Genomic DNA, 23,761 nt, shown 5'->3' on the forward strand with positions numbered 1-23,761 from the left:
TGTTTCTTTGTGCTGTAAAATTTTTAGAAATCATTTGAAATATTCCTGTGAGACATGCTTTTTCAAACGTTTAATTTTTCCATCAGAATGGTTTTTTAAACAAAATTCAGAAATCAATACGTACACTGCTTGAATAAATTATGCGCTTTGTATGATCTAGCAACGGCACATTTAAAATCAGCTGTCAAAAACGTTCCTTTGACGGATCGGATCGATTACATTCCATCGCCGGAACTGCTTGGACTTGTCGTTCCGAGCTCGTACGTACACCACTACACTTCCGGCATCTCATTCTCGAGCTCTTACCGCGTTTCGTACCGTGTGAGAAAACTGGTGTAAGTAGTGTTTTTCAGCGAAAATAAACAAAGTTCAACCCGCAAAATGGTTCCATGTGTGCACGGTTGCTAAATGCGTTGGTTAGCAGGGTGGTCAAAATGCCCGCAGTGATTTTTGTTGTTGCTTTTTTACCGTCGAATTACTGAATGCGGATCTGCCGTGCTCTGTGTCTTTCCCGGTTGAGTCAGTGCGCCGGCTTCCCCCCGGCAGTATTATGCGCTTACAAGGCAATCACATGCTGGGTGTTGAAATGGATCATAGAAAATGTTACTCTTTCTGAATGTTCTGGATCCGATAGAAAGTCCGTTTTATGTTGTTTGACGAAATGTTGACATTGTCCGAGCCGATAACGAAAACCGCAGCCACAGCGATTGTATGTACATGCGTGCGTGTGTGTGTGTGTATTTTTCTCATGTGCGGTTTTCAGCGCTTTGCAATGCGTTCTCTGCATGACAGTCATGTTTTACGTTCTTTTATTTGACACAAGAGTTATTGCGCGGTGGATACCGGAAGTGTTATTTTCCCTCCGCATCGATCGAAGCAGCATATGAACGATTGCTGGTAGTAAAGCCGTGATTCACATTAATATATTCCCTTCCGTTACTTCTAGCTTAATCTTCACCTTTGAACCATGCCGGAGCTGACTGAAATCACGGAAATCGCGGCCGCCGCCTCGAGTGCGACCGGAACCACAGAAGCCAAGCTGGAAGATGCTCTCAGTGACACAGAGACCGAGGATTCCATCCCGGAGCTGGAGGATGCGGGTAAGAATCGTTCAATGTAGATGTTGCCTGCAATCGTGCCCTGGTGGTTGCAAGTTGGTATCGACTAACAATTCGTCCGGTACATTCTCAGGAGCGGCTGCAACGACACAACTGTCCGCCGGTGAAATTCCAGACATCTCGAAAGCGAAACAGTCCCGCGGCGAGAAGAAAGCCCGCAAGATTATGTCCAAGCTTGGTCTGAAACCGGTCCAGGGCGTGAACCGAGTAACGATCCGGAAGTCGAAGAACATTCTGTTCGTGATAAACAACCCGGACGTGTACAAGAACCCGCACAGTGACACCTACATCATCTTCGGCGAGGCCAAGATCGAAGATCTCACCCAGCAGGCCCAGGTGGCTGCGGCCGAAAAGTTCAAGGCCCCCGAAGCGACACCGGCCGCGGGCGAAGCGTCCAGCTCGACGAACGTTGTCACCCCGATCGCCGAAGAGGATGAGGAGGAGGTGGACGACACCGGCATCGACGACAAGGACATCGATCTGGTGATGTCGCAGGCGAATGTGAAACGTGCTAAGGCCATCCGAGCGCTGAAAAACAACGAGAATGATATCGTTAACGCGATCATGGAACTTACCATGTAATTGTTGCGAGGTTGCGTTAACTATACATACAACACAACATCAAAAATGCTCCCCTCCCATCAGTTTGTCTCTGTTAGTGTTCACGTTCCTCCTACATCCTTCGAAGGTCATGTTGCAAAGCAAACATTCATTCAAAAACATGAAGCCAAACTGATTGCTCCCGTGTTTGGGCGTGTTGTTTCTTTGGTAGAATGGATGATTTTTTTATCAGAACTTGTGCCGGGAAAGAATGTGGCGCGGTTTGCTGATTGCCTACATTCACCACAACCTATGCTGGGCGTGCGTTTGTGCGCGAGTAAATAGTTCGTGGTGGTAGCGTGCGCACTTTCAGTCGCGGCTTGTGTAGGCGCATTTGCTGCCCCTTCAAAACCTTTAACATTACATTAAAACCGAAAACAAATGCTAAGTTTATATCGTAAACGGTAATAAAACACCTAAACCAACAAAAGAATGGCAGACATGACACGTGAATTTCTTTACCACCCGCGATCCTTGTGAGAATAAGGCGCGTGTAGCAATTAGCAGCGGGCGTTGCATTCGTTTTTCGCTATATTTTCTTCAGCCAATCTAGTGTTGCATTTCGAAACGGAACCGCATAGAGTGAGTAGCATTTTAAATCAGTCTATTTAGAAGGAATCTAACCAAATAGGTAGCCGAGCTAATCAAAGAATTGGGTTCGAATCTGATAATAAAGTTTGCCGGTAAGCGAATGTCAAGCTTGTTCCACTTTAACTAATGAAAGATGTAGAGTATTCCACCCTAAACTGTTTTCATGCAGATTGTTAATAGCAATATAAAGCGAGTTGTCGGTTATCTCCCTTCGGAGCGTGAACATACGAAAACGGAGGTGGATCTGGGTTTGAAATTTGGATCGCGACGTACTCTGTGAACTTGCTCCTATTTTGCACACTGGGCGGGCACCATGCGACATATCGGAACATTTAATTTTCTTTATTTACAACGAATGTTCTCCGAATGAAAATTGTTTAATTTAATTGTAATACTGTTTTACTAAATTGTTTCACAAACTTTGAAATAAATATTGGATAATACTGTCAATTCATTGCGCCGACCTCCGACTGTGCGCAACATTTCAAATCATTTGTCATGGTAGGAAGGGACCGCAGTGGCGACAATTCGCGAACCGTGCCGGTTCTTTTTCCATCTATAAATATTTACCTCCCTCGGATGGAGCACGAAACAATAAGTGCCGTGTTTAAACACACCTGACCGATAATGCCGATTGCCGATAAAGCAACACGTGTGTCCAGCGCTGAAAAACGGAAAAACATGCTGTGAAAACCTACACAAAGTAGGTAGAGCGCAACCAAGGAATTTTCCACTGGGGGGTGAAGTTTCAATGCATTGTACCGTCCCATTGCCGCTACGATAACCGGCCGAACCGACGCGGAGCAAGCAATCGGAAGCGAAGGAATCCAGCAGCAACAACATCTTCTTATCGCCCTCAGAAAACCGGTGGGAAAGCCAGCTTCATTCAGGGCCTGTGTGCTTACGTCGAATATCCTTATCAGTAGCGAGACGCGTGTGCAAGCAAACGGTCGCCGTACAGACGAACGCCGTATCCGCGACGTGTGTGTATCTTTTTTTTTCCCCCTTCAGCTGCTGTGAATGCTGCACTTCTCGAACATTATCATCCGCGTCAGTGCAATGTAATCTGGTTGCACAGTGCAAATTCAAGGTTAAAACAAGACCCCGAGTGTGTGCCCGCTTTCGTCGAACGTTGGATACTGTTGAATGTAAAAGAAATTAAACTGGAGCCAAGGACTTCCCATATCCCGTATGGTAGAGCGTGTGTTTGTGTGTACACTCCTGCGGATAAATAATAGCCTACTAGGACGAAGTGATTCGTACGAAGAAAGCACGGCCGTTCCCAAATGTTCCACTTGAATTATTTTTTGCGGAATGTTACTGGTGAGTTCGCTGCAAATAAAAACCGGTTCCTGCTTCCTGTTTTTCTTTGTAGGCAAAAGTTTAATCGAAACATGCTTCTAATCCAATGTTACCAAGCAACGTGTAAGAGGAGTTGTTGTTGTTGTTGTTGTACACGGTGGCGCTATTCTTATTAATGCGATCCATATTTAGCATTTGACTTGGGATTAAAATAAGGCACACATTTACCATTGAAAAAAAAAACACAATGAGGAAAAATCTTCTTCACCAGACGTCTTAGCACACGATCTGGGGAGTGAGAGAACGTCACCACCGAATGGCACAATCTTATCAGTTTCGATTGTCGAGAATTGCCTGGCCTGGTGCTCCTATCTCATCGAACGAACACACCCCAATGCCCAATTCGCTGAAGCAACAGCTCAGTGAAACGCGTGGCCGTATGATCCGGTGACGGCGTGTTGGACAGCAGATTTCGCGGAAGATATTTACCCCCCATCGAGTGCACAAACAGGGTGTATACTCAAACCCCCTAGTTGATCCCGTTTCAACGCAATCTAGCAACCTTCGTTCAGACATTGAACATCATTTATAAGATGCGTCATGTTTTGACGCAACAGCAGCAGCATGTGCCTTTTTTTTTTTTGTTTGGCTTCTCTTCTTCCGGCAATAGATAGGGAACGGGTTGTGAGATGTTTATTGCATGGAATAAAAAAACACATATACTCCCGCATCAATGTCAACCAATCAATCAATGAAATCATCCCGAGAGCGTGATCGGTTAGTTATCGATCGGTGGAGGCAATACAGTTGAAATTTTGATGGCGCCAATGATATGTAGTTCATCGTACTGGCCTTAAAGCTAAAGGTTTTACGACTCGTACCCGTTAGTGGTACATGTTTTAATCTGATCAGCAAGCTTTTGCGAAGCAGACGCACTATATTCTGCACAAATATTATGTCCACTAGGACTGGGAAAGAGATGAGCAAGATAAGATATGGGAGGACCGTGGTATGATGAACAGGGTTGTCACACGGTGTAATGTGTGCAAAGCAGCCGGTGACGGTATTTGAGCAGGTGGGAGGTATCTTTGTTTTGCTATCTATTTTATGTGTGTTGTGTTTGGGATCAGTGATAAAATTGTGTTCTGATGTAGCACTCTGTTGACAATTTTTTTCACAGCGCAGTTCGATTTGTAACTAATCAATTCCTTTTGATGTGCGTTTTTTTCAGGATCCAAACCCACACAGCACCTCCAGAATGCCTTGAAAGCGCAACGCCATTTCGGTTGTAACGCAAAGGAAAAATTGCGCCGCGTGCTCATTGTGTCGAAATTGACGCGCCTAGAGTTTGAAAAGATCCGCGAGGAACAGCTGAGCGATGAATGTCTGGAGCAAAAGATTCGCGACCGTGGCACCGATTACGACGCCATCAAGTACTACCACCATCTGCATAAAGACGTCGAACGGAAGGTGGTACGGTCGTTTCAGGAGCGTGGCATTGAGGTGCAGGTAGTGAACCGTATTACGATACACAAGGATGCACTGCAGTGGGCCGATCTGATCGTACCGATTGGTGGCGATGGAACGTTTCTGCTCGCCGCCGGACGTGCCAGTCCTTTCTTTCTATCCAACGGGAAGCGAACGCCTGTCGTTGGGTTTAACTCCGATCCACGCCGCTCGGAGGGTCGATTAATGCTTCCCAAGCAGTACTCAGTGCAGGTGGATGAAGCGATCCGGCGTATCATAGCGAAAGACTTCCGGTGGATGCACCGGTCCCGCATCCGTACCACACTGGTCGGTGCGGCCACAACCGAGCGCCCGTCGCCGATGGATTTGCACGAGTTCCACACGCAACCGGTCGAACATAAGGAGGTGATGTCGACGGCCCCGAATGGCAAAAGCCGCATCCTACCCTATCTTGCACTTAACGAGGTACTTGGACCACCGTTTGCGATCCTTCTTCCGATGCGTTAACAATGCGGTCCCTCTCTGTGTCCCATAGGTTTTCATCGGAGAAATGCTTTCGGCCCGCGTGTCCCATCTGCATCTGCGCATCGATAATTCGGAAGTTACAACCAAAACGAAAAGCTCCGGTCTGTGCGTAAGTACCGGGACTGGTTCTACGTCGTGGCTCACGAGTATGAACCGGCTTTCGACGAACAACGTGAAAGACCTGCTAGAGATTGTACGGAGGCGAACTGCAGCCGGTGCCCTAGACACCATCGATCCCGAGTCCGTGTCTCAGGAGTATAACGATAATCTAGTGTTTGCGCCCGACGATCCACGGCTGTGTTACTCGATACGGGAGCAAATCTGTGTCGGGGTGTGGCCGAACCCGAAAGGTTTAGAATCGCGCGGGTTCGCCAAAGAAATATTCGTCAAATCGCGCTGTGTCGATGCAAGTAAGTTGTTGTGTCCTTTACAAGACGTGTGTAATATTACAAACTTGGTTAATCGTTTGCATTTCGCTCACATCTCCCAAGGTCTCGTGATAGATGGTAGTATTGCGTACAACTTTAACGATGGTGCCCGTGCCTTACTGGAAGTGTATCCGGAAGATTCACTACTGACGATCGATATGGATGACTGAGGATAAGAGAAAACGGACAGCGAGTGAAATGTTTTTCGAGCACGATGCGGATACGATCCGACCTTTTTACCTGTTGTTTCTATTTGTACGATGTTTTACTCGATTTCGATTTCGAAGCCTTACCGTAACTTGCCGGACTTGTGAAAGAAGTTCTACCGTGGGTTCTGCTTCACACAGAGGCACCGCTCACATCTACCTTTTCTCAAAAACGTCCGGCACGAAAAACCTTGTTTTTGTGTAAGTTATTGCAATTACTGCACTCCTACTGATGGCGTGCAGATGGTGCATTTATTTATCGAACCCCTTTCCCACGTTAGCGTACGTAATTACTGTAAGTAGAAAGTGTAATAAATTTGGTATCATTTTTGTTTTATACATATAAATAACGTATCCTTTGTGTGTATTTTTGTTAGTCCTTTTTTTTTAGGCAAACACCGCTCACGGAGAGCCCGCTGGAAACATTACAACACAGATCAGATCTCGGGGTCTGCATTTTTGGCAGTTAAAACCCCCTTTGCGATTGGTGGAGTTCATATCTTAATGCTAATTCCCTTTCCACGCTTTCCACGCTTTTCATTCGCTGCAAAATGGTAAATTATTAGTGTGGACTGTATAATTATTTCGCCTCTCCTCCCTTTAAATTCCATCAACAAACCCGTTATCAGTGAATCTTCCTTATGCGAGAACAGCGCTCGCACAAGGGTGTGTGGCGGCTAGAACCTTTGGCCACCTTCGAGCTATACTATAAATATTATTGATATTTGGTAGCTGGAAGCAAAAACTGGTATGCCTTCTTTCCTAAACTAGCCTAGCCGAACGATCCGTACCCGTACGATCGTATGTGAAATCTTCCTCTTGCGATAGATTTGCAGCGAGATTACACGGTCTTGATAATTCCGTCGTAGTTAAGTGAGTGTGTATGTGTGTGTGTGTGATTGAGATCAATACGTAGTTGAGTTGCGTTCAACGATGCGAGTTAGTTGGCGCTGGTTAGGACTTAGTAATTAGGTTAAGTTTAACAAATCTCCCATGCTGTAACAATCGGGAAACGGTTTAAAAAAGTATGGTGGATTTTTTAAATATAGTTACTTATTTATATTGCAATAGTGGACCAATCGGATAGAACAACTGGAATATGGTTTGATTTTTTTAATTAAGCAAACGCAAGATACATATCTAAACGGGTCACACAAACACACACACCGTTTACACACGATTCAACAATGGACATTAACCTGAGCACCTTTCAGCAATTACCCAAAGCCGCAACACAACGGCAAAAACGTGGAGCGAGTTACGAGAGATTCTTTTAGGTGACGTTCCTAACAAAACGGCCTCCGCTATTCGATGGCGCTCGGTCCGAGCCGAACAAGCGGTACACAATGGCAGTTTTGGGAAAACTGCAAGCGACTGGTTCGCTTCATTTCTTTACGTCCTTCAGCATTGTTGCTTGGCCGTAGTGTTGAATATTAATATCACAGGGCGATTGCATCCACGGTTCACCATCTGCCTGCATCGGAAGCGTCCGTTTAAGTACAATCTAAGGAAGAACGATTAAATTAACAGCATTTCTTCATTAAAAAAAACTATCGATTCTAAACACCCTTACCCGTACACTTTTGGCCTGCCCAAGGCGAACAGGTTTGCTGAGGCCCACCTGCAGCTGGGCAATGTGGAAGGATGAAACCACACCGAACACCTCCAAAATGCCATCGGAAATGCTATGAATTTCCTTCATAATGCTGTGCGTTGGTGAATTTTTGCTCATTTCTGAAATTAATTATGCATACGTTTTAGATGGTCAAATATGAAGGCTCGGTTCTGTGACATACCCCACAGCTTGACACCCGCTCCCCACGAATCGATGTTAAGGACGACGACGGATTGCAGTGAAGGCAAATCAATGCGCACACCGTCCAGGTACAAATCGAGATGCTTTTCCAGCTCAACACAGTCCTGCTGCACGACTTGCTGCGTTCCGAAGCAAAGGTACAGGAGCTGCGATTAGGAGAGGCAGATATTTAGCTTGCATTGATCAATTTGTAAAACCGTTCGTTGCTGTTTTCGGCTTACCTTATTCACAAAACGACTGCTGTAAACGTAAAAGGAACTTTCGCGTGCCTTGTGGAAATTCAGCGTCACCAGTGCGTCCACCCCGACGCTAAGATAGTTGTACATGTAGAAATGCCGCGACTGGCTAAACCCGGGCACATGAAACCTTGCCAAGCTAGAGTGTGTGTTAATTTCCGCCAACCATCGATCGAGCTGTACCGTTTCGGCTTGAGCAATGCGGGTGAGGTAATCGATCGGATCGAACTCGTCCGGCCCTTCAGCACCCCAGCCAAGCACACGGGACAAATCGTTGCCGGTACCGAGTGGTAGTATGGCCACCTCCGGATGTGGCTCTACCTTCATCTGCAAAATGGTGTTCAATACCCAGCCTACTGTGCCGTCACCACCGGCAACCAATATGCGACAACGGGTCGGCGCGGCATGAATAGCCCACTGCAGTGCCTCGTGCGGTCCATGCTGACCTAGCTCAAATACCTGCAGCGGATGAAGGATGCCACGCATGAGAGCCACAACCTGATCGGCACCACTGCTTCCGGACTTCGAATTTGCTGAAAATGAACGAAACGAACGATAACAAAGTGTGCATTGCGTGTTACAATCGCCATGACAACGCTTACCAACAACGATCAGCGGTCGCCAATTAGCCTTCCATTCGGGTGGGATAATTCCCGTCAGATGTACCTTCTGGGCGACTTTACTGCGCGCAGCGAGTATACATTTCGGCGGGAAAATCATTTCCTTGAACGGACCGAAATCACACAACGTGGAGGACACTTCGCTAAAGCACTTGTCGTGCGCCATCCGCTGACACCAGGCACACCGCTGTCCGAACAGACCCAGCTCGCTTGTCTGGTCGATATCCTCCTTGCAGACGCAACATTCCGACCCGAGTGGCAAATTACCCTGCACCCACAGGTGTCGGCTGGTTGAACCGTCGTCCGCACGGGTACGTATGCGTAGCTGCTTGCAGGGGAACTTTTCATCCGCCTTCCGGACGCACCCATTGTCCGAACAAACGCCACAACTTTCACAAAAGTGTCCATTCGAGGACATCGACGTATCACAGACGGAACACACGCAGCTTCGCGCTAACAGCTTTACCGATTTCCACGCATGCCGTCGACAGTTGTCCGGTATGTAAACGACATCCTCCTTCAGGAAGTACCGCCCAGCGAGCCACATCAAACCGAGCCCGAGCAGTACGGACACAAACAGCGTAAAGCTGAAATCGAGCATTACGCCACTATTATGCGAAACCGGACGAAACGAAAAGCGCATCAAGTGGACGCTTCGCGGTCAGCCAGACCGTGAGACGACCGTTCCGCTTTTCCCAGTGCTTGCTTGCGGGGCGTATGGTTACTGCGATGCTTTTATTCTAGGACCTACTGCGTCTTATCGCGCTGGAATGTGTATGGATGCGCAGGTGTTAATACTATTTGCTGCACACCTCCTGGTCACTTTCACCGCAACGCAAATGCTGATGGCACCAGCTCTTCGTTGGCTGGTGGTGGTATTGTGGCAGTAACTCTACAACCTTTGCTAAGTTGCAGATCCAAGAGCGGATGATAACCATCGAACAACAAAACGTGACGCTAACAAAACGTACAAACCCGTATAGAACAGTAAACACTTAGTTTTTTTTTTTTGTTTTAATACTGACACACTTAGCCTGCGTAAGGGCAACGGCGTAGAAAATGCAGTTCAGCTTTCGCTTGTGCTGGAACGAACCGTTGATGTATGTAAACAAAAACCAGGTGTGTACTACGGGACGTCGTACGGACATCGCGTTGACGGTTCATTGTATGGATTTTTGTTAAAATAATGTTATTTACAATTCAGAGAAGTAAAATTGTTTCATAATCATCCAAAATCAAGTATCAAATATTCAAATCGTCAAAACAGTTAGAATAATCTCAAATTGAAAAACGGAAGTAAACATTTATTGAAAAAATCATACGTCATTTGACCAGGGTTTACTGCCCCTGCATAGAAGAGTTGGAACATTAATTACTGTGTACACAATTACAAAAGTTATCAGATAATTTATTAATTTACAATTCATCATCAAACATTTTGAGAGACATACAACAGAAAGTCTGTCAATCGATAATTGAGAATAACATTCAAGTAAATACTTAGAGGATTTATATATAAAAACCTAAAATAAATATTTGAACTAGATTCTTCAACATTTAATTGAACAAGTAGAAATGTAACCCAAAAAAAGGAAAAAATTGAGCAGAATCGCAGTTAAAGCTATTCAGATTAAGAGGCATTCATTTTCAGCGACATGGCTTTGTAGGAACTATAAAGCAGCTCTTAATAAGCGCAGCAAGAGTTCATCACATAATTGAAACTTTTAGTGTCTCTTTATGTTTTATATTTATAACTCTGAAATAATCATCATATTTGGAAAGTAATACTAACAATTTCCTTGCCTTCCATGAATATTACGACCTAGGATTTAAGAAACCCCTAAATGTATTGGCTATATTTTTGACCAAACAGAGCTAAATTAAACAAAACTTGCCCCATTGGCTTTAGCACTTCGTCAATTTAGCTTTAGCTCTCCGTGGTAGTATTAACACAAGAGGTGTGATAAGAATAGCATACGATGTTGCGATGCTAATAGGCTTCTCTCTACCGGACAATGCACCTTGGCTAATCTACGTACACAAAAAAACGTCTCCAGCTCTCTATCGGCTCATGAAGATTCTGCCAACTTCCACCGATCAGATTGTGGCTGACCTGAAGCATGATGACCCCAGCATAATCACATATCTGTCCACTCATTCACGTGGAAAACACCGTCCGAGGCGATGTGCTCCCAGCCATCTATTGACGATCCGGGCCGGTAATGACCGAGCTTATCTTAATGAATTCGCAGAACGAGCATTTAAAGCCAAAACAGTGGCCGTATTTGAAGAAGAAGAAGCGAACTGCTCGTCAATATTGAGGTCATTAACATTCAAATCGCTGATCGTCACAAACTCCCAAATTGGAGCCCAGGTCGAGAGGCTAACGTAATCAATCGGGCTAAAGCACCAAAAAGACAGGCACGTTTCTACTCAAGCGTGTACAGCGACGCTTGGCGGGAAGAAAGCAACCAAGAACACGATCGTGTCATTCAGTTGTACATTCTAGCAAGTGTAGCACTGATAGGAAATGTTGTCTTTTAGGCTGTCCAACACTCACCAGCAGCCAGATTGTGGATGCGTAATTCATCTTTGCAAGAAGCTTACACTGCGCGCACCGCTCGCTACTTGTTCGGGGCTCATAATTCGACAATCGACGTCTTTCTTTCTCTCTTTGATAAGATATCACCCGGTCCAATCCGATCCGGTCAGGCGCGATGTTAATTGCAATTCAAAATCACACAACCGCTGTTAAAAAAAAATCAATACGTTAGAGGTCTTGATGCTTTACGTCCCAAGCGACCTCCGGTGAACCGTGCTGACCAGGAACAACCTTGGCTTCTGACTTTTCCCGAGCTTCATTCTGGGTCGGAGAAACTCATCCGTTCCAGCGTAAGAAAGTCGAGATCGAAATGAGGTCACCGGAAGTTGTCGTTTGCGTCAGTAGCGTTTGGGGTCCGCTTGGGGTTTTGGGACAGCTTCTTTAGAACTAATTCTGACAACGATATTGCGCTGCAGAGAATAAACCATTCCTGCCGAATGTTCCCTCACTGTTACGATCACGTGCATGCGATAGATCGAAGGCCCGGGTAAAACGTGCCCATTGAATGGCGGTGCACACTCGAACAGGGAATAAAGTTTATTGCTTTATCTGACACTATGGCCGCCAACGAATGACCGCTAGAATTTCGGCCATTCGATTGCTACCTGTCGGCCACAAACGTGATTATCGGGCGGAACACGCACGGCAGGGCGATGGCGGTGAGCTGATGTGGCGCCACGGTCACTCGCCGGCGTATCATCAAGCGGACGGTATCAACACCCCATGCCCCGACAATCAGTAACGGGCTCGGGTTCGCGATGGGCTCGTCCCGTCCCATGGTAACCGGGACGGTCGTACACACTTTCGCTCTGATAACATTCACGTGCCACTCACACGAAGCCTTGACTCATCCCGTACACCGATTGTGAAGGAAGTCTTCATCGCACGGTTGAATGGGGTGGGGGAGTAGGTGCGATGTTCGGTAGGGGAGCAATCACAAATGCAGCAACGAAAACGTAGAACAAATCGTTAATGTTCACCTATTTAAAACCCCCGCTGAATACAGTTTGGATTCGGTGGTTGCGAGGAATTATACTCTCATTAGCATAAGACAATGTTCATACGCAAGAATCCCACGTCAACCCTTATGCTGGAAGGAACAGGGAGGGGGAGGACAAAAATTATTCTTTCAAAGCTTAAGGGCTGCTGCGAATGAAACCGACACGATGACGCTAAAGACATTGGGAAGCGATACCCTGTCGGTGTCTTCAATCCACAACAACAAAAATGCGAAGCAATTATTCCTGTAAAACACAAAACCCTAAAACTGAAAACCCGTGGGCAGATGATGCATCCACATGGCAGCATCATTGTTTGCAGGGCTTATAAATAATGAATCGCCTGGTTTTGTTGTTCCGTATAAAAAGCAAAACAAAAACAAAACTTCATAGCAGACGTGAGTCAAATTGGATATCGCGCATTTAGCAAATTTTTTTTTGTGCTATTTTCGGCGAATATGTGGGTAGGATTCTAAGTTAAGTTTAAAATTGTCTAATAATAAGCATCCTAAATGAAACAACCTAAACGTAAATTACTTTAATACCGAATTTCCGTTGGGTATTTTATACAATGCGTTTCTAGTTCTCTGCTCCTCGGATAGACTTGGACGTAGTTCGAGGCTTTAGAATCTAGACCTACTGAATATTGACGACACTCTTATTGTTAATTATTAACCTAAACTAGGTTCTGGTAAATAGTTATCCTATTACCAGGTATTGGACTTATAAGATTCTAAGTTTTCCTGAAGAAGTTACCGAAACTAAAAGAGAACTTCATTTGTCAATCTTTGCAAAATCGCTTCAATATATCAATGTCTCTTCATGAAGAGATGGGAACATTCCATGAATTCTGAATGTGTCCCTATGAAATAATGAGGTAGTGGAATCCCCCTAGTATCCTTTGGCAGTCTGCCTACACTTCTAACAACATCACACGGATATATGAGAAAAGATTTGTACGAAGAGAGCATTTTAATTGGACTACACCATATTTTTTTCAAATACGGTTAGACTCCACTCCAATGTGACTAAAAACGATACCCTGTTGCAGATATGAATTAATATGAAAGATAAACTGAGTGTACGTGATCAATACGAAGTACGCCTGAAAGGTATGCAATACACAAGACAGGATACAAACAAAGTGGAGCGCCGATTATCCGTGCTCATCGGGACACGACGGTTGCGGGATAATCGGGTATGACATTGATGACAGGCATTTGCATTTTTTTTTATAACAAATAGTGTATAATGTATCATGGATAGGGCTATTTTGGTTTAAAATTTATTTTTCCTGTGTGTTTTATTATGCAAAAGAAACTTTAGTTATTTTTTTTAGAATTTGAGCTCATTTTGTCTATCGAAATTGGGTCTTTCATTTTTCCTGTCAACGATGTTGCTGGGAATATGTCAAATATCCGTAGCAACTGTCCGTTTCTAATTGCACAGATAATTAGACACCCGGGTAAATGGCACCCGAATAATCCGGCGCTCCACTGTACATGACACTTTGCAATCTGAGCATCAGTTGCGGACTACTTTTCCTGAGGAAAAATAGGCTGATCGGTCAGTAACTTAACTTTACTAAAATGCTTCGGAAGTAATGCAGATAGAATGCTTTCAGAAACATATCGGAATTAGACCAGGACCTTAGTCAAAGAAGACATATAGGACATTGGAGATCGTGAGTGTAAAAAATTAAACCAGTGGCCGTAAAGTGGCCATGCTTAAGGAGCTAACGGGAGGTTATGAACTTTCTACTTAAAAAACTACTTCCAACTAAGTTCCATCAAGAATAAAAAAAAACTAAAACGAAACGGAGCAAAATTGAAGTGTACAATCATTGCGACTGAGGAATAATTAAACTCAACATAATCTTTAGTTTAATTTTTTTTGTTGTACAATCGTACCTCAAGAGAACTTTAGGCAGCTCAGACGATCACACTGAAATAAGTTGATTTTCTTTTCTCTTTTCCCCCTTCTACTCCAGTGTATGATTTCGCAACAGCACCCGGCACTGATGTCATGCCCGGTCTGATCCGGTGCCGTTCGGTTTGGTCACCTTCGTGCAGGAGCGCCCCGCTTTAGTCCTTCAACCTTAACACATCCGTGGCGGCATGATAAGAAGCGGCCAAGCGTAGGCAAAGTCGGAAGTCGTTGCTCCCGCCAGCTTGGCCCGCCAGCGGTGCGAACGAAACATCTGTGAACGGGGGCTCGTGACGTTCGTACCTCGTAAAGCGGCTGATGGCCTTCGACAATACACGTCCACGACTTCATTGAAGAATGGAAGTGCTTGTCTAATCGGTTTCGTGTACATCATTCTCGCTCTGCATCACAAATCATTTTCGTTGAAGATTTGCAGCGTACGGGCCAACACGATTAATCGCTCCCACCAGTGCCCACGCGTTACTAGCGATCGACCCGAGGTGGTGTGATAAGGGTAGTGCTGGGCGAGAATGGGTGTACTATTAACTGGAAAATACGCGATGATCCCACTAGGTGCGTCGCATATTCGGATGAAAAATACTAAAACTTTCCACTCCCTTTTTAGTTACTCACTCGGGACTTCGGTTGACGCCGGCAATCACTGTGATTAGTGATAAGAACATTGAGGCAGCAGGCGAATAAAAATAGCACAAAAACCAAGAGCAAAAAAGCGGAAACACATTTTAACTGCGTCGTAACTGTTGTCGGTAACAATTCATGCTGCCGTGTTTTATGGAGCTTGAGAGCCCGCTGTTTTTAATGTTATTATCCCCCAATTTAGTAGCGTTTTGATTTGAAAACTTTTGATTACCGACAGCAGGCATGTGGGTTGATTTTCGCGGCAGAATCGTTTCAACTGAACTGTCATTTGTCATGTGGCAGGTTCGCTTCATCACCCAATGGTAACTTTGATAATGCAACTGCAACTTTTAACCCAATGGGCAGTCGGCAAAGATTGGAAAAGTGTTTCGTCGCTGTCATCGTAACTGTGGCCGAAGGTTATCGGTCCTGCTGATTTCCGTTACTTCCTCGCTTAACATCTCCATCCCCCCCCCCTCCCTCCACATCTCCTCCCCTCTCCCCACTGTTCTATCTTTTCGGATCGCTACAATTTTAGCGACGAGCCCGAGTTGCGTTGCATCGACACGATTCTGCGCTTTTGCGATACGCTCAACCGCAAACGGTGTTGGGCTGCATTGATAGTGGTACGCGGTAGCTGGGCTGATATGCACCGGGACCCGCGATAAGCGTCGATGGAATAAAAATCGTGCAATACATTATTTCATGAGCAACCAACTTATCAATGTAGGGCCCGTAATATGTATCAATCGTTTCGCGGTATTCGTAATTGTCTCTAGGCAATCGCACAAAGATGTCCAACTGCTGTTGGAAGCTGAACGAAAAGAAGTTAGGAAGACAGGTAAGAAGTATACAATTTTCGTTTATTTTAGTTTAACCCAATTAATCCATTATTTTAACACCCAAAGAATTGGGAAAAGATGAGTTAAAAAAATAATAATCTAAAATTTCAAAAAATTCTAACTGACCTTTTTCTAAAATGATTAAATTGGTGCTAATATGATTAAAGATAATCCTCTGAACATCGTTTAGAACAAAATTCGAGTTAAATAAAGAAAAAGTCGATAAAAATTACCCTCAGTACTAGAGATACGTTATTATAGCGGACCGCTATAATCCGGAAAAGATCCACATATATCGAATCCTGTTTATAAAAACGTTTATATTTCAAAGTTACATAATCGACTTCCTTCGTGGCACTTCGTTCATTCAGCAATTCAGTCGATGTTTTGGAACCATAAATTAAAATAAACTTAAAACTAATGATATAATAAGTAAGGTATTTTCGATCAATTTTTCTCCTTTTTGCACAGATTTTTGTTCTATAAATTTACTTAGCAGTCAAATTTCTAAAACCCGCATATCTTCGAATCCGCGTATAAGAGGAACCGCGTTTTTCGGGGACTGATTCGAGCTGTGAAGATGGCCAAAAAGTCCCAACAATGTCCCAGCCCTCCGTTTTTGGACTTTTCTTAAAGAACTACAAAGTATAATGTCAGTTGGATTAAGATTTCGTACTCTTGGGCTGTTATGGGTTAATATATTATACATCGTCTAATATTTCCTTTTAACCTGATGTTTTTTCATAACTACTCCTAAACAAAGCCAAATTTAAAATAAAGCATTTTTGGTACAGCTAATATTCTACACTTATGAATTAAATAAGCTAAATTTTAAAGTTAAATAATGTCTAATGTTTATATCATTCTCCCGTATGCAGGACTGACTGTCTAGCTAAATAAAGTCAGATCAGATCAGTCAGGGTCACAGAACGCCAGAAATGGCAGGCCTAGACCTCTTGTCGTTGTTGCGCCGATAAATAATATATAAATATAGATATATATAATAAAGATATAATATAGAATAGTAGTAGTAGTAGTAGTTTCTAAGCAGTTAAGTAGTGTTTTTTTCCTAAGTAAGGGTTCCGGTTAAGTAAATAGTATGAGTAATAGTAAATGAAGTAATGTGCTATAATATAATGTAATCATTCTATACTAATATTATTCATTCCATTATTCATCCATTATTCCAATCCTATTATTCATCCAATCCTATTATTGAACCCTCCTGGCCTCAATTTAAATGTAGTTTGATGCGAGTTCTAGAAATTTGCTATAATTTCACAATGATTGCACATCAGCAGGCCAAGAAAGTAAAAGATTCTAGAACAGATAGACATCAGCTAGTCATCCCAATCGGTTAGCCTTCCGTGTCTTCTGCTACTGCTACCTCTCCCTGCTACTCCACACCCATCGTGACGTCGAGGCTGATAATCATTGCAAAAAGCTGTCGCACCAAGCGAACAGCAAAAAGCAGGGCAATGTTTACCAACAGCGCTAAAGGAAAAAGGGTCCCCCAGCGGTTGGGATAAGGTTGCATCAACAATAAGCAAAAACAAACCCGAAACCACAGCATCGTCCGACGTTTGCAGTTTGTCTAACCGTTTGACCTCGAACCGGCCGCCGGATTGGACGCCGTTGGATCACACACAGGTCACCACTGGCCAAATGGGTCCCGACACGCGAGAACCAATTCGTCAGCGAATGACATATTTTTGCACGGACGCGAACCGATCCCGTCGGTCCACATTCGACGTCCGACGTCGCGATTGTCGATCGCCTTTAATCGCAGCACCGTTAGTCGAGGTCATCAGGGCCACTTGTTGGGTGGCTATCGATGCTGGAAATCGACGATTTTACTGCCAATGTTTCGAAAAAAAAAGCACTGAAAATCTCGTCTGACGCGATCGCCATCAACGCGATAAGTGATCGGTGCCGATCTTTTGGGGAGGTAACATTAGCCGGATTACACCGAAGGGTTCCAGTTGGGTGGTAGTTATTGCACACCCCGGACAGTGTGTTTACTATGGTGGGCCCACATCGGGACGGGACCTCTGACGGCATTCGGGATGATAGGATTTTACCGCGACTGCCGCAAAAGTACGCAGGTCACGCAAGAGCCACCCGGGGCTGACGTCCTTGCCGTACAACGTGCACGCGCCTGCACCGATGCAGTGCTGGTGTATGAGTGCATCAGCTCCAGCCACAAACAACCGGTCCTCTAAGCCGCGGGACCTAGTACATGGCATGGGAGGAAACAATGTCTAAAAATAAATGAACCCAATAGCGTAACTATCAATCTAATCAAGTATATGTTTCGATCAACTTCCTCGTAGGGGTCCAGGTAATGTACATTTTGCTATCATCGCCCTTGATTTCTAAAAAAAAAAATATATATTTCTTGTTTAATTTTCAAAGCATTATGACGAGTTTTAAAGTAAGTATTGGCTTTCGGTTAAAGATAAAAAACGTCACAAGATAAAAAACTTATTTTAAACATGTATAAACCACAGCATTTCAATTAATGGGAGTAGTAACATAAATTAAATTTTCAACAATTGTAAGCAATATGGTCTATCCGTGCATAATGAATGATCCAGCTACCCTGTTAACAAATCCTTACGCAGGGTTCATTTACAGATAGGTTAGCACTCTTTCGAAGTCGTCCAAAATTTCACCTATCTTGGGTCAAAAGTCAGCACAGACAATAACATTGATGTTGAGATACGCGCCAGGATGCTGGTGGCCAACCGGTCGTTCTTCAGTTTGAGGAAACTTCTCTACTCTGAAATCCTGTCCTGCGACGAGCGAAGCTGGGACTAGATAAAACTTATATAGTACTACCATACGTCTCTGAGGCATGGGCTTTGTCCATAGCTGACTAAACCCTCTTAGCCGCATTCGAGAGGAAGTTGCTCAGAAGGATTTTTGGGCTGCTGCAATGACAGGCTCTACAGCGAATTTACTGTCTTACAGTGCATTAGACTCCCCAGACTCCGATGGGCTGGTTCCGTCACGAGAATGACACCGGACGACTCAGCCCGTAAAGTCCTTTTAGGTTGTCCACGTGGACAGAGGAGCCTTGGTAGACCCAAATTGAGATGGAGTGGTGACGTTGTTGCGTCCGGGATAACAGATTTGCAGACGAAGGCGCTCGAACGTGAGTGGTTTAGAGGACTCTATGGTATGTTAACTTCATAAAATGTACATCGACCTACCTTAAGGATCAAAATGACATAGCCCAAATCGTCTTTGATCGCAGAAGGGTCCCCTTAGGAGCAGAGTATGAACGTAACATCAGACTCCAACTTATCATTGCTATTGAGTTTTGAGAAGAGCCATTTATGTGAATCACGGAATTAGCATAGAGTCATTAAAATCAGGACTCTCACACAACCTGAGCATAATAGATTCAAAATTCCTCAGATTTATGAATCCTCAATATCTCACGAATGCTCATGAATGTTTGGACTAGAGATTCCGAGTCATTAATTCAGTTCTAAGAATCATTCAGATTATTAAACCGAAATCAAATTTACCCAACACTAAAATCGTATCTATTGTGGCCTCCACAACGTCCGACAGTCTACTATGGGTATGAGTCTTGGATGATACGGGCCGAGGACGCCAACGCATTCCTTAAACAATAGCTCCCGAAATCAATTAAAAGTAACAGACCGCTGGTTTTCTGAACGACGGCAGAAATTCCTCCCAAATTCTTGCTACACACATGGGAAAAAAACTGGTTCGGACTAACTTGTGTATTCCTGTACGATCAAGAATGAACCAAGCTCGTATCAAACACCACGAAAGCAACTTAAAAAGAGGATGCGCTTACCAGTGGCAATCATTCAACCTTACTCACCGTTCAAGATCGTACCATGAGCCAGAAACATCCATCGTGCTGTGGAGGTCCGTGTGCTTTCGATTCTAACCGATCAGGTTAGGAGCAGCCGAAACCAGACTTCCTTTCAATTGGCGAGCTGCTGCCACACACACACAACAATTCACCAACGAATCGATCGGCCATAGTCTCCAGGGTCAATGGCTGCCGCGCTGGCAGAAGCCACATTTGAGCTAATAATAACCGCCAGTTTTGCGAATTCTCACACCGCCCGTTAGGAGCGGGGGAAGGAACCTCATCGTTATCGTGGCATCAATCATTCCAACCTGACCACGATAAACAAAAAACACACACACACACACAACCTGCCCAATTTCGGCGGTCGGAAACCTGTTGCGAACTACACGCAACTACACGTTGGCGCGTTGTTACTGACGCGGAAAAAAAGGGCAGCACAAATATCGTACGCCTTCCGTGGGCCTGGTTTCCGTTCAAGGTCGAGTCCGACGTTCATTCATGCATCAGGGGTGAGAGGATTCACTGTTGAATGGCCGTTGGAGTAACAAGGAAGACGTTAATGAAAGCGTCCGTGGTGCGTATGGTACGATTCGTGTGCATAAAACGGGGGCTCGATCAATGATCATCCGATGGTCGGTTTGACCAATCGGTGAGATCGTTACACCGGCGTGGAATGTTCGGAATGTGGCCGCTGTCCGCATCCCACCTGATATCCTGCCGCATCGCCTCACTACAGCCGTGGACAGCAACGCAAGCAAAAGGAAACAAAAAGTGTTGCGTCCACGTCCAATTCGCGTACGACGCAAAAAAAGAAGGAACCGGAGTCCCAATTCTACCCGAAAAGGTCATTCGCTTCCGTCATCCGTCATTGCCTTTGGCCTGGTTTCTTGGGGTGTTTTGTTTCGCCTGTTTTATGCTTAATTACACCGAAAAGGCAGACGCACGGTTCCACTTCAAACGCCAAAAATGGATCGCTCGAGACGATCGGCTCGTCTACCGGTTTTGGAGTTCCCGCCAAAATCGGAAACTGCCGTCAAGTTGGGTCGAGTTGTTGTGGAGCTGATGAAAGACCGCACAAACTGTGCGTCATGGGCAAGTTTTTAAACACATAATTAGACACATCGTTTGGGTGTTTGCGCCTTTTACCCTTTCCTTTGCTCTCTTTCTTCGCTGGAATGGGTTCCATCCAAGCGTATCATTTAGAAAGCCATCATTCGGTCACCCGCTCGGACCCCCGAACAACCACAGCATGATGCAATCGATCACCTTCCGAGCGTCACCCATTTCACTGGCACGACACCTGGCGGCAAGCATGAAAAGGTGGGACCGATCATAAAAACAAACCTGTCCCCAGCTCGAATTCGGTTGTCTGCGCCTCCCATTGGCCGATACATGCAATAAAAAAAACACACAAATCAGCCCTCGGACGCATGCTAGCGCGACCTGTATCGGCTATCTTTGCCCGGGCAGCATATCGCATGTTTGCGATCTCGCACACGCACACAACCGTCCGGACGTGCACAATGGCGGGGGGGGGAAACGTTTTATTGCGCGTTTTGTAGCTATTTCGTTTCGCTGTCTGATGCAAGTGTTCCGCAAATTGCCGCATGGCAAAAACCCAATAATAATTTAACAAAATATTCAAAAAAAACAAGGAAGAAATTTGGCATTTTTGATAAGAGTATTACGTTCCGTTGAGTGCGCAGTTTGCTGGACTGCGTGGTGGTAGAATGCTTGAATCACTTTGTATTAAACTAAATATTTATTGACTGATCGTTTCAACGAAAAGTAAATCTACGCAATCCCTTGTTTGATTACGATCTGCACAGCAATCGTACGATCGTACGTTTCCGGTGCTAGCACTAAAGTCACCGCTTCACCACACTGGTCGAAGGTTATCGAACGCACGAACAAACAGCGCGTGCGGTTTGCATACTTTCCGCGTTTTCTCGTGGTCTCTCACGTGCGTGAGACAGCGAAACGAGCCTCCGGTCGCGTACAGCAGCGCAATCAGATGAACGGACTGCTGTCGATCAAGCAAAAGGGGGATGGTTAGTGCCAATGTACGCAAAGCGCGTGATATGCTTTTTTCCCGCCCGAATCATCAAATTGTTATCACATCACTAGTGTAGTCTGATAGCGTATCTAAATAATATACTTCAAAGAAACTGCAAAATGAAAGTTTCCAGCACAGGCTAAGTTTACGTTCCGTACATATGGACTTTAAATCAACGATCAAAGATAACAATATTAAAATTTGCAAAAAATGTATTATTACTCACCACGTGCTACTAAGCACGCGCGTATCTCCGTACTCATGGAGGCGCCCAGTCTCTGGTGTGTAGCATAAAAGAACAAAAAAGAGTCAAAATGAATTCACCCAAACCATACCCTACATTAACCGCAAGAAAGTGATAAAATTAACTTTAAAATATTTCGTTTCCAGCATACCGTACGTTCAACTTACGCCGCCAAACCCTTCACGGTTTCGGTGCATGTTTTACACGACCAACCACGCTGGCAGCTGCCCTCGGGCAGGGACCAGCCAACTAATAGACGTGCCTGAAAAAAAGGCAGCAACATGACCAAAGACAAATGACAAATCTTTTCTTAGGACGGCGATGTTCTATCAACGAACTCGGTACAAGCAAAAACACACCGTAAACAATGACGTAATTGTGATTTGGTTTTTTTGGTTGTTTTTTTACTAGCTAAAAGTATTTTTAAAGTGTAATTTACAACAGGACCGAGTACGGAGAATACGTCAAAAGTTTATAATTTTCCAGAGTAAGACGAGCAATAAATAAATCATAATTTCCGAACTGATGTTTTTGATGTAGAATAATTACGCCTTACCAGTTTATGTTTATTCTGACTCAACTCCATTTCATAACAGACTAAAATAGTTAAATCATAATAGTATATGCTGTGCCGCTGACTAAGCAATCAATTTTGGTTGACTATTTCTCAACCTGAGTAGAGAAAAAAAAATGCTTAAATGAAACAAAAGTCAACATAATGTCAAATTTAGTCCCACGCCGCAAAATGTCTGGCGAAATTGGTAACACGTCCTTGCTTCCTGTAACCGAATCAGCAACTCCGGTTCGCTTAGCTACCATCACCGTAGGGAGTTTGCAGAGGGAAAGAGACGCCCAACTTGCACAACCATTTCAAGCTCGACGCGCCGGCTGGAACATTCAACAGGTAGCAATAACGTTGAGAGGGCTAAAGAGGAAAGGGGAGCCGTGTGGAAGGGCCATCCAACTCCAAACGATAGCGAGGATGGCGTTGTAGTAGCCAGTTAGAAAGAGCCAGAATTTAGGAAAGACGCCCGGGCGAGAGCGTGATAGCGGCACCGAGCCCAAGCACAACCGAACCAGAGATAGCGCGACCTGCCCGCACGACGTGCTGGCGAAGCCACGAACGTACAGGGGACTCGCGAGCGGACGGGCCGGGGGTCGGCAATCTTTCCGGCGAGGCAAGGGAAACCGAACGCGGAGGGAGGGGGACCGAATACGCGCGATCGTGCTCGGAAGACGGGTCAGCCTGTGGGTAACTCTATATAAAGAAGTGGTTGCGCTGCAGTCAGCATCAGTTTAGCTCTTCGCTACGCAACGATAAGCAACGCACGAAGCAACGGACAGAGCAACACCACTCGTAACTCGGCTCAGTGGTAGATTAGTTAAACATTGTGTGAAGTAGTGAAGCAGAAGCAGTGCCCTGATGCGACATGCAGACGATCCATTCTGCACGGTGAGCAGTAAAGAAAGTTGGTGAAAAGTGAAATTTTCCGTGCGTGTTCTTGCCGATTTACGCAAAGAACTCTCTACTAATCGAGTAAAGTGAAGAAAAAAAAAGTCGTTTTTGAAGAAAAAAAAACCCCAATCGTTCGTTGGTAATGTAAAAATTGATGCATTTTATGCGGACGTTCGTGTTAAAAAACAGGAGTGAAGTGTGGTACAGTAATTAATTAAAACTATAAACAG

The 23,761-nt window shown here is 44.7% G+C and overlaps 3 protein-coding genes across 3 annotated transcripts; 2 read left to right on the top strand and 1 right to left on the bottom strand.

The window, feature by feature from the left end:
* The first annotated feature begins 958 nt into the window (after positions 1-958).
* Positions 959-1,700, top strand: LOC128715966 (nascent polypeptide-associated complex subunit alpha). The gene is made up of 2 exons (XM_053810889.1): positions 959-1,100; positions 1,195-1,700. Exons 1-2 carry the CDS (start codon positions 968-970, stop codon positions 1,698-1,700), a joined length of 639 nt encoding a protein of 212 aa, XP_053666864.1. The 5' UTR covers positions 959-967.
* A 1,895-nt stretch (positions 1,701-3,595) lies between these two features.
* LOC128711564 (NAD kinase 2, mitochondrial) lies at positions 3,596-6,201 on the top strand. Its single transcript, XM_053806446.1, has 4 exons — positions 3,596-3,632; positions 4,843-5,543; positions 5,614-6,013; positions 6,095-6,201. The coding sequence occupies exons 1-4, from the start codon at positions 3,596-3,598 to the stop codon at positions 6,199-6,201; spliced, it is 1,245 nt and encodes a 414-aa protein (XP_053662421.1).
* A 1,420-nt stretch (positions 6,202-7,621) lies between these two features.
* Positions 7,622-9,552, bottom strand: LOC128714868 (diacylglycerol kinase epsilon). The gene is made up of 5 exons (XM_053809750.1): positions 8,892-9,552; positions 8,275-8,822; positions 8,034-8,199; positions 7,811-7,971; positions 7,622-7,741 (listed from the first exon to the last, which is right to left on the bottom strand). Exons 1-5 carry the CDS (start codon positions 9,550-9,552, stop codon positions 7,622-7,624), a joined length of 1,656 nt encoding a protein of 551 aa, XP_053665725.1.
* Between the last annotated feature and the right edge of the window lie 14,209 nt (positions 9,553-23,761).

Source organism: Anopheles marshallii, chromosome 3 (assembly GCF_943734725.1).
Source record: "Anopheles marshallii chromosome 3, idAnoMarsDA_429_01, whole genome shotgun sequence".
Classification (NCBI taxonomy): Eukaryota; Metazoa; Arthropoda; class Insecta; order Diptera; family Culicidae; genus Anopheles; species Anopheles marshallii.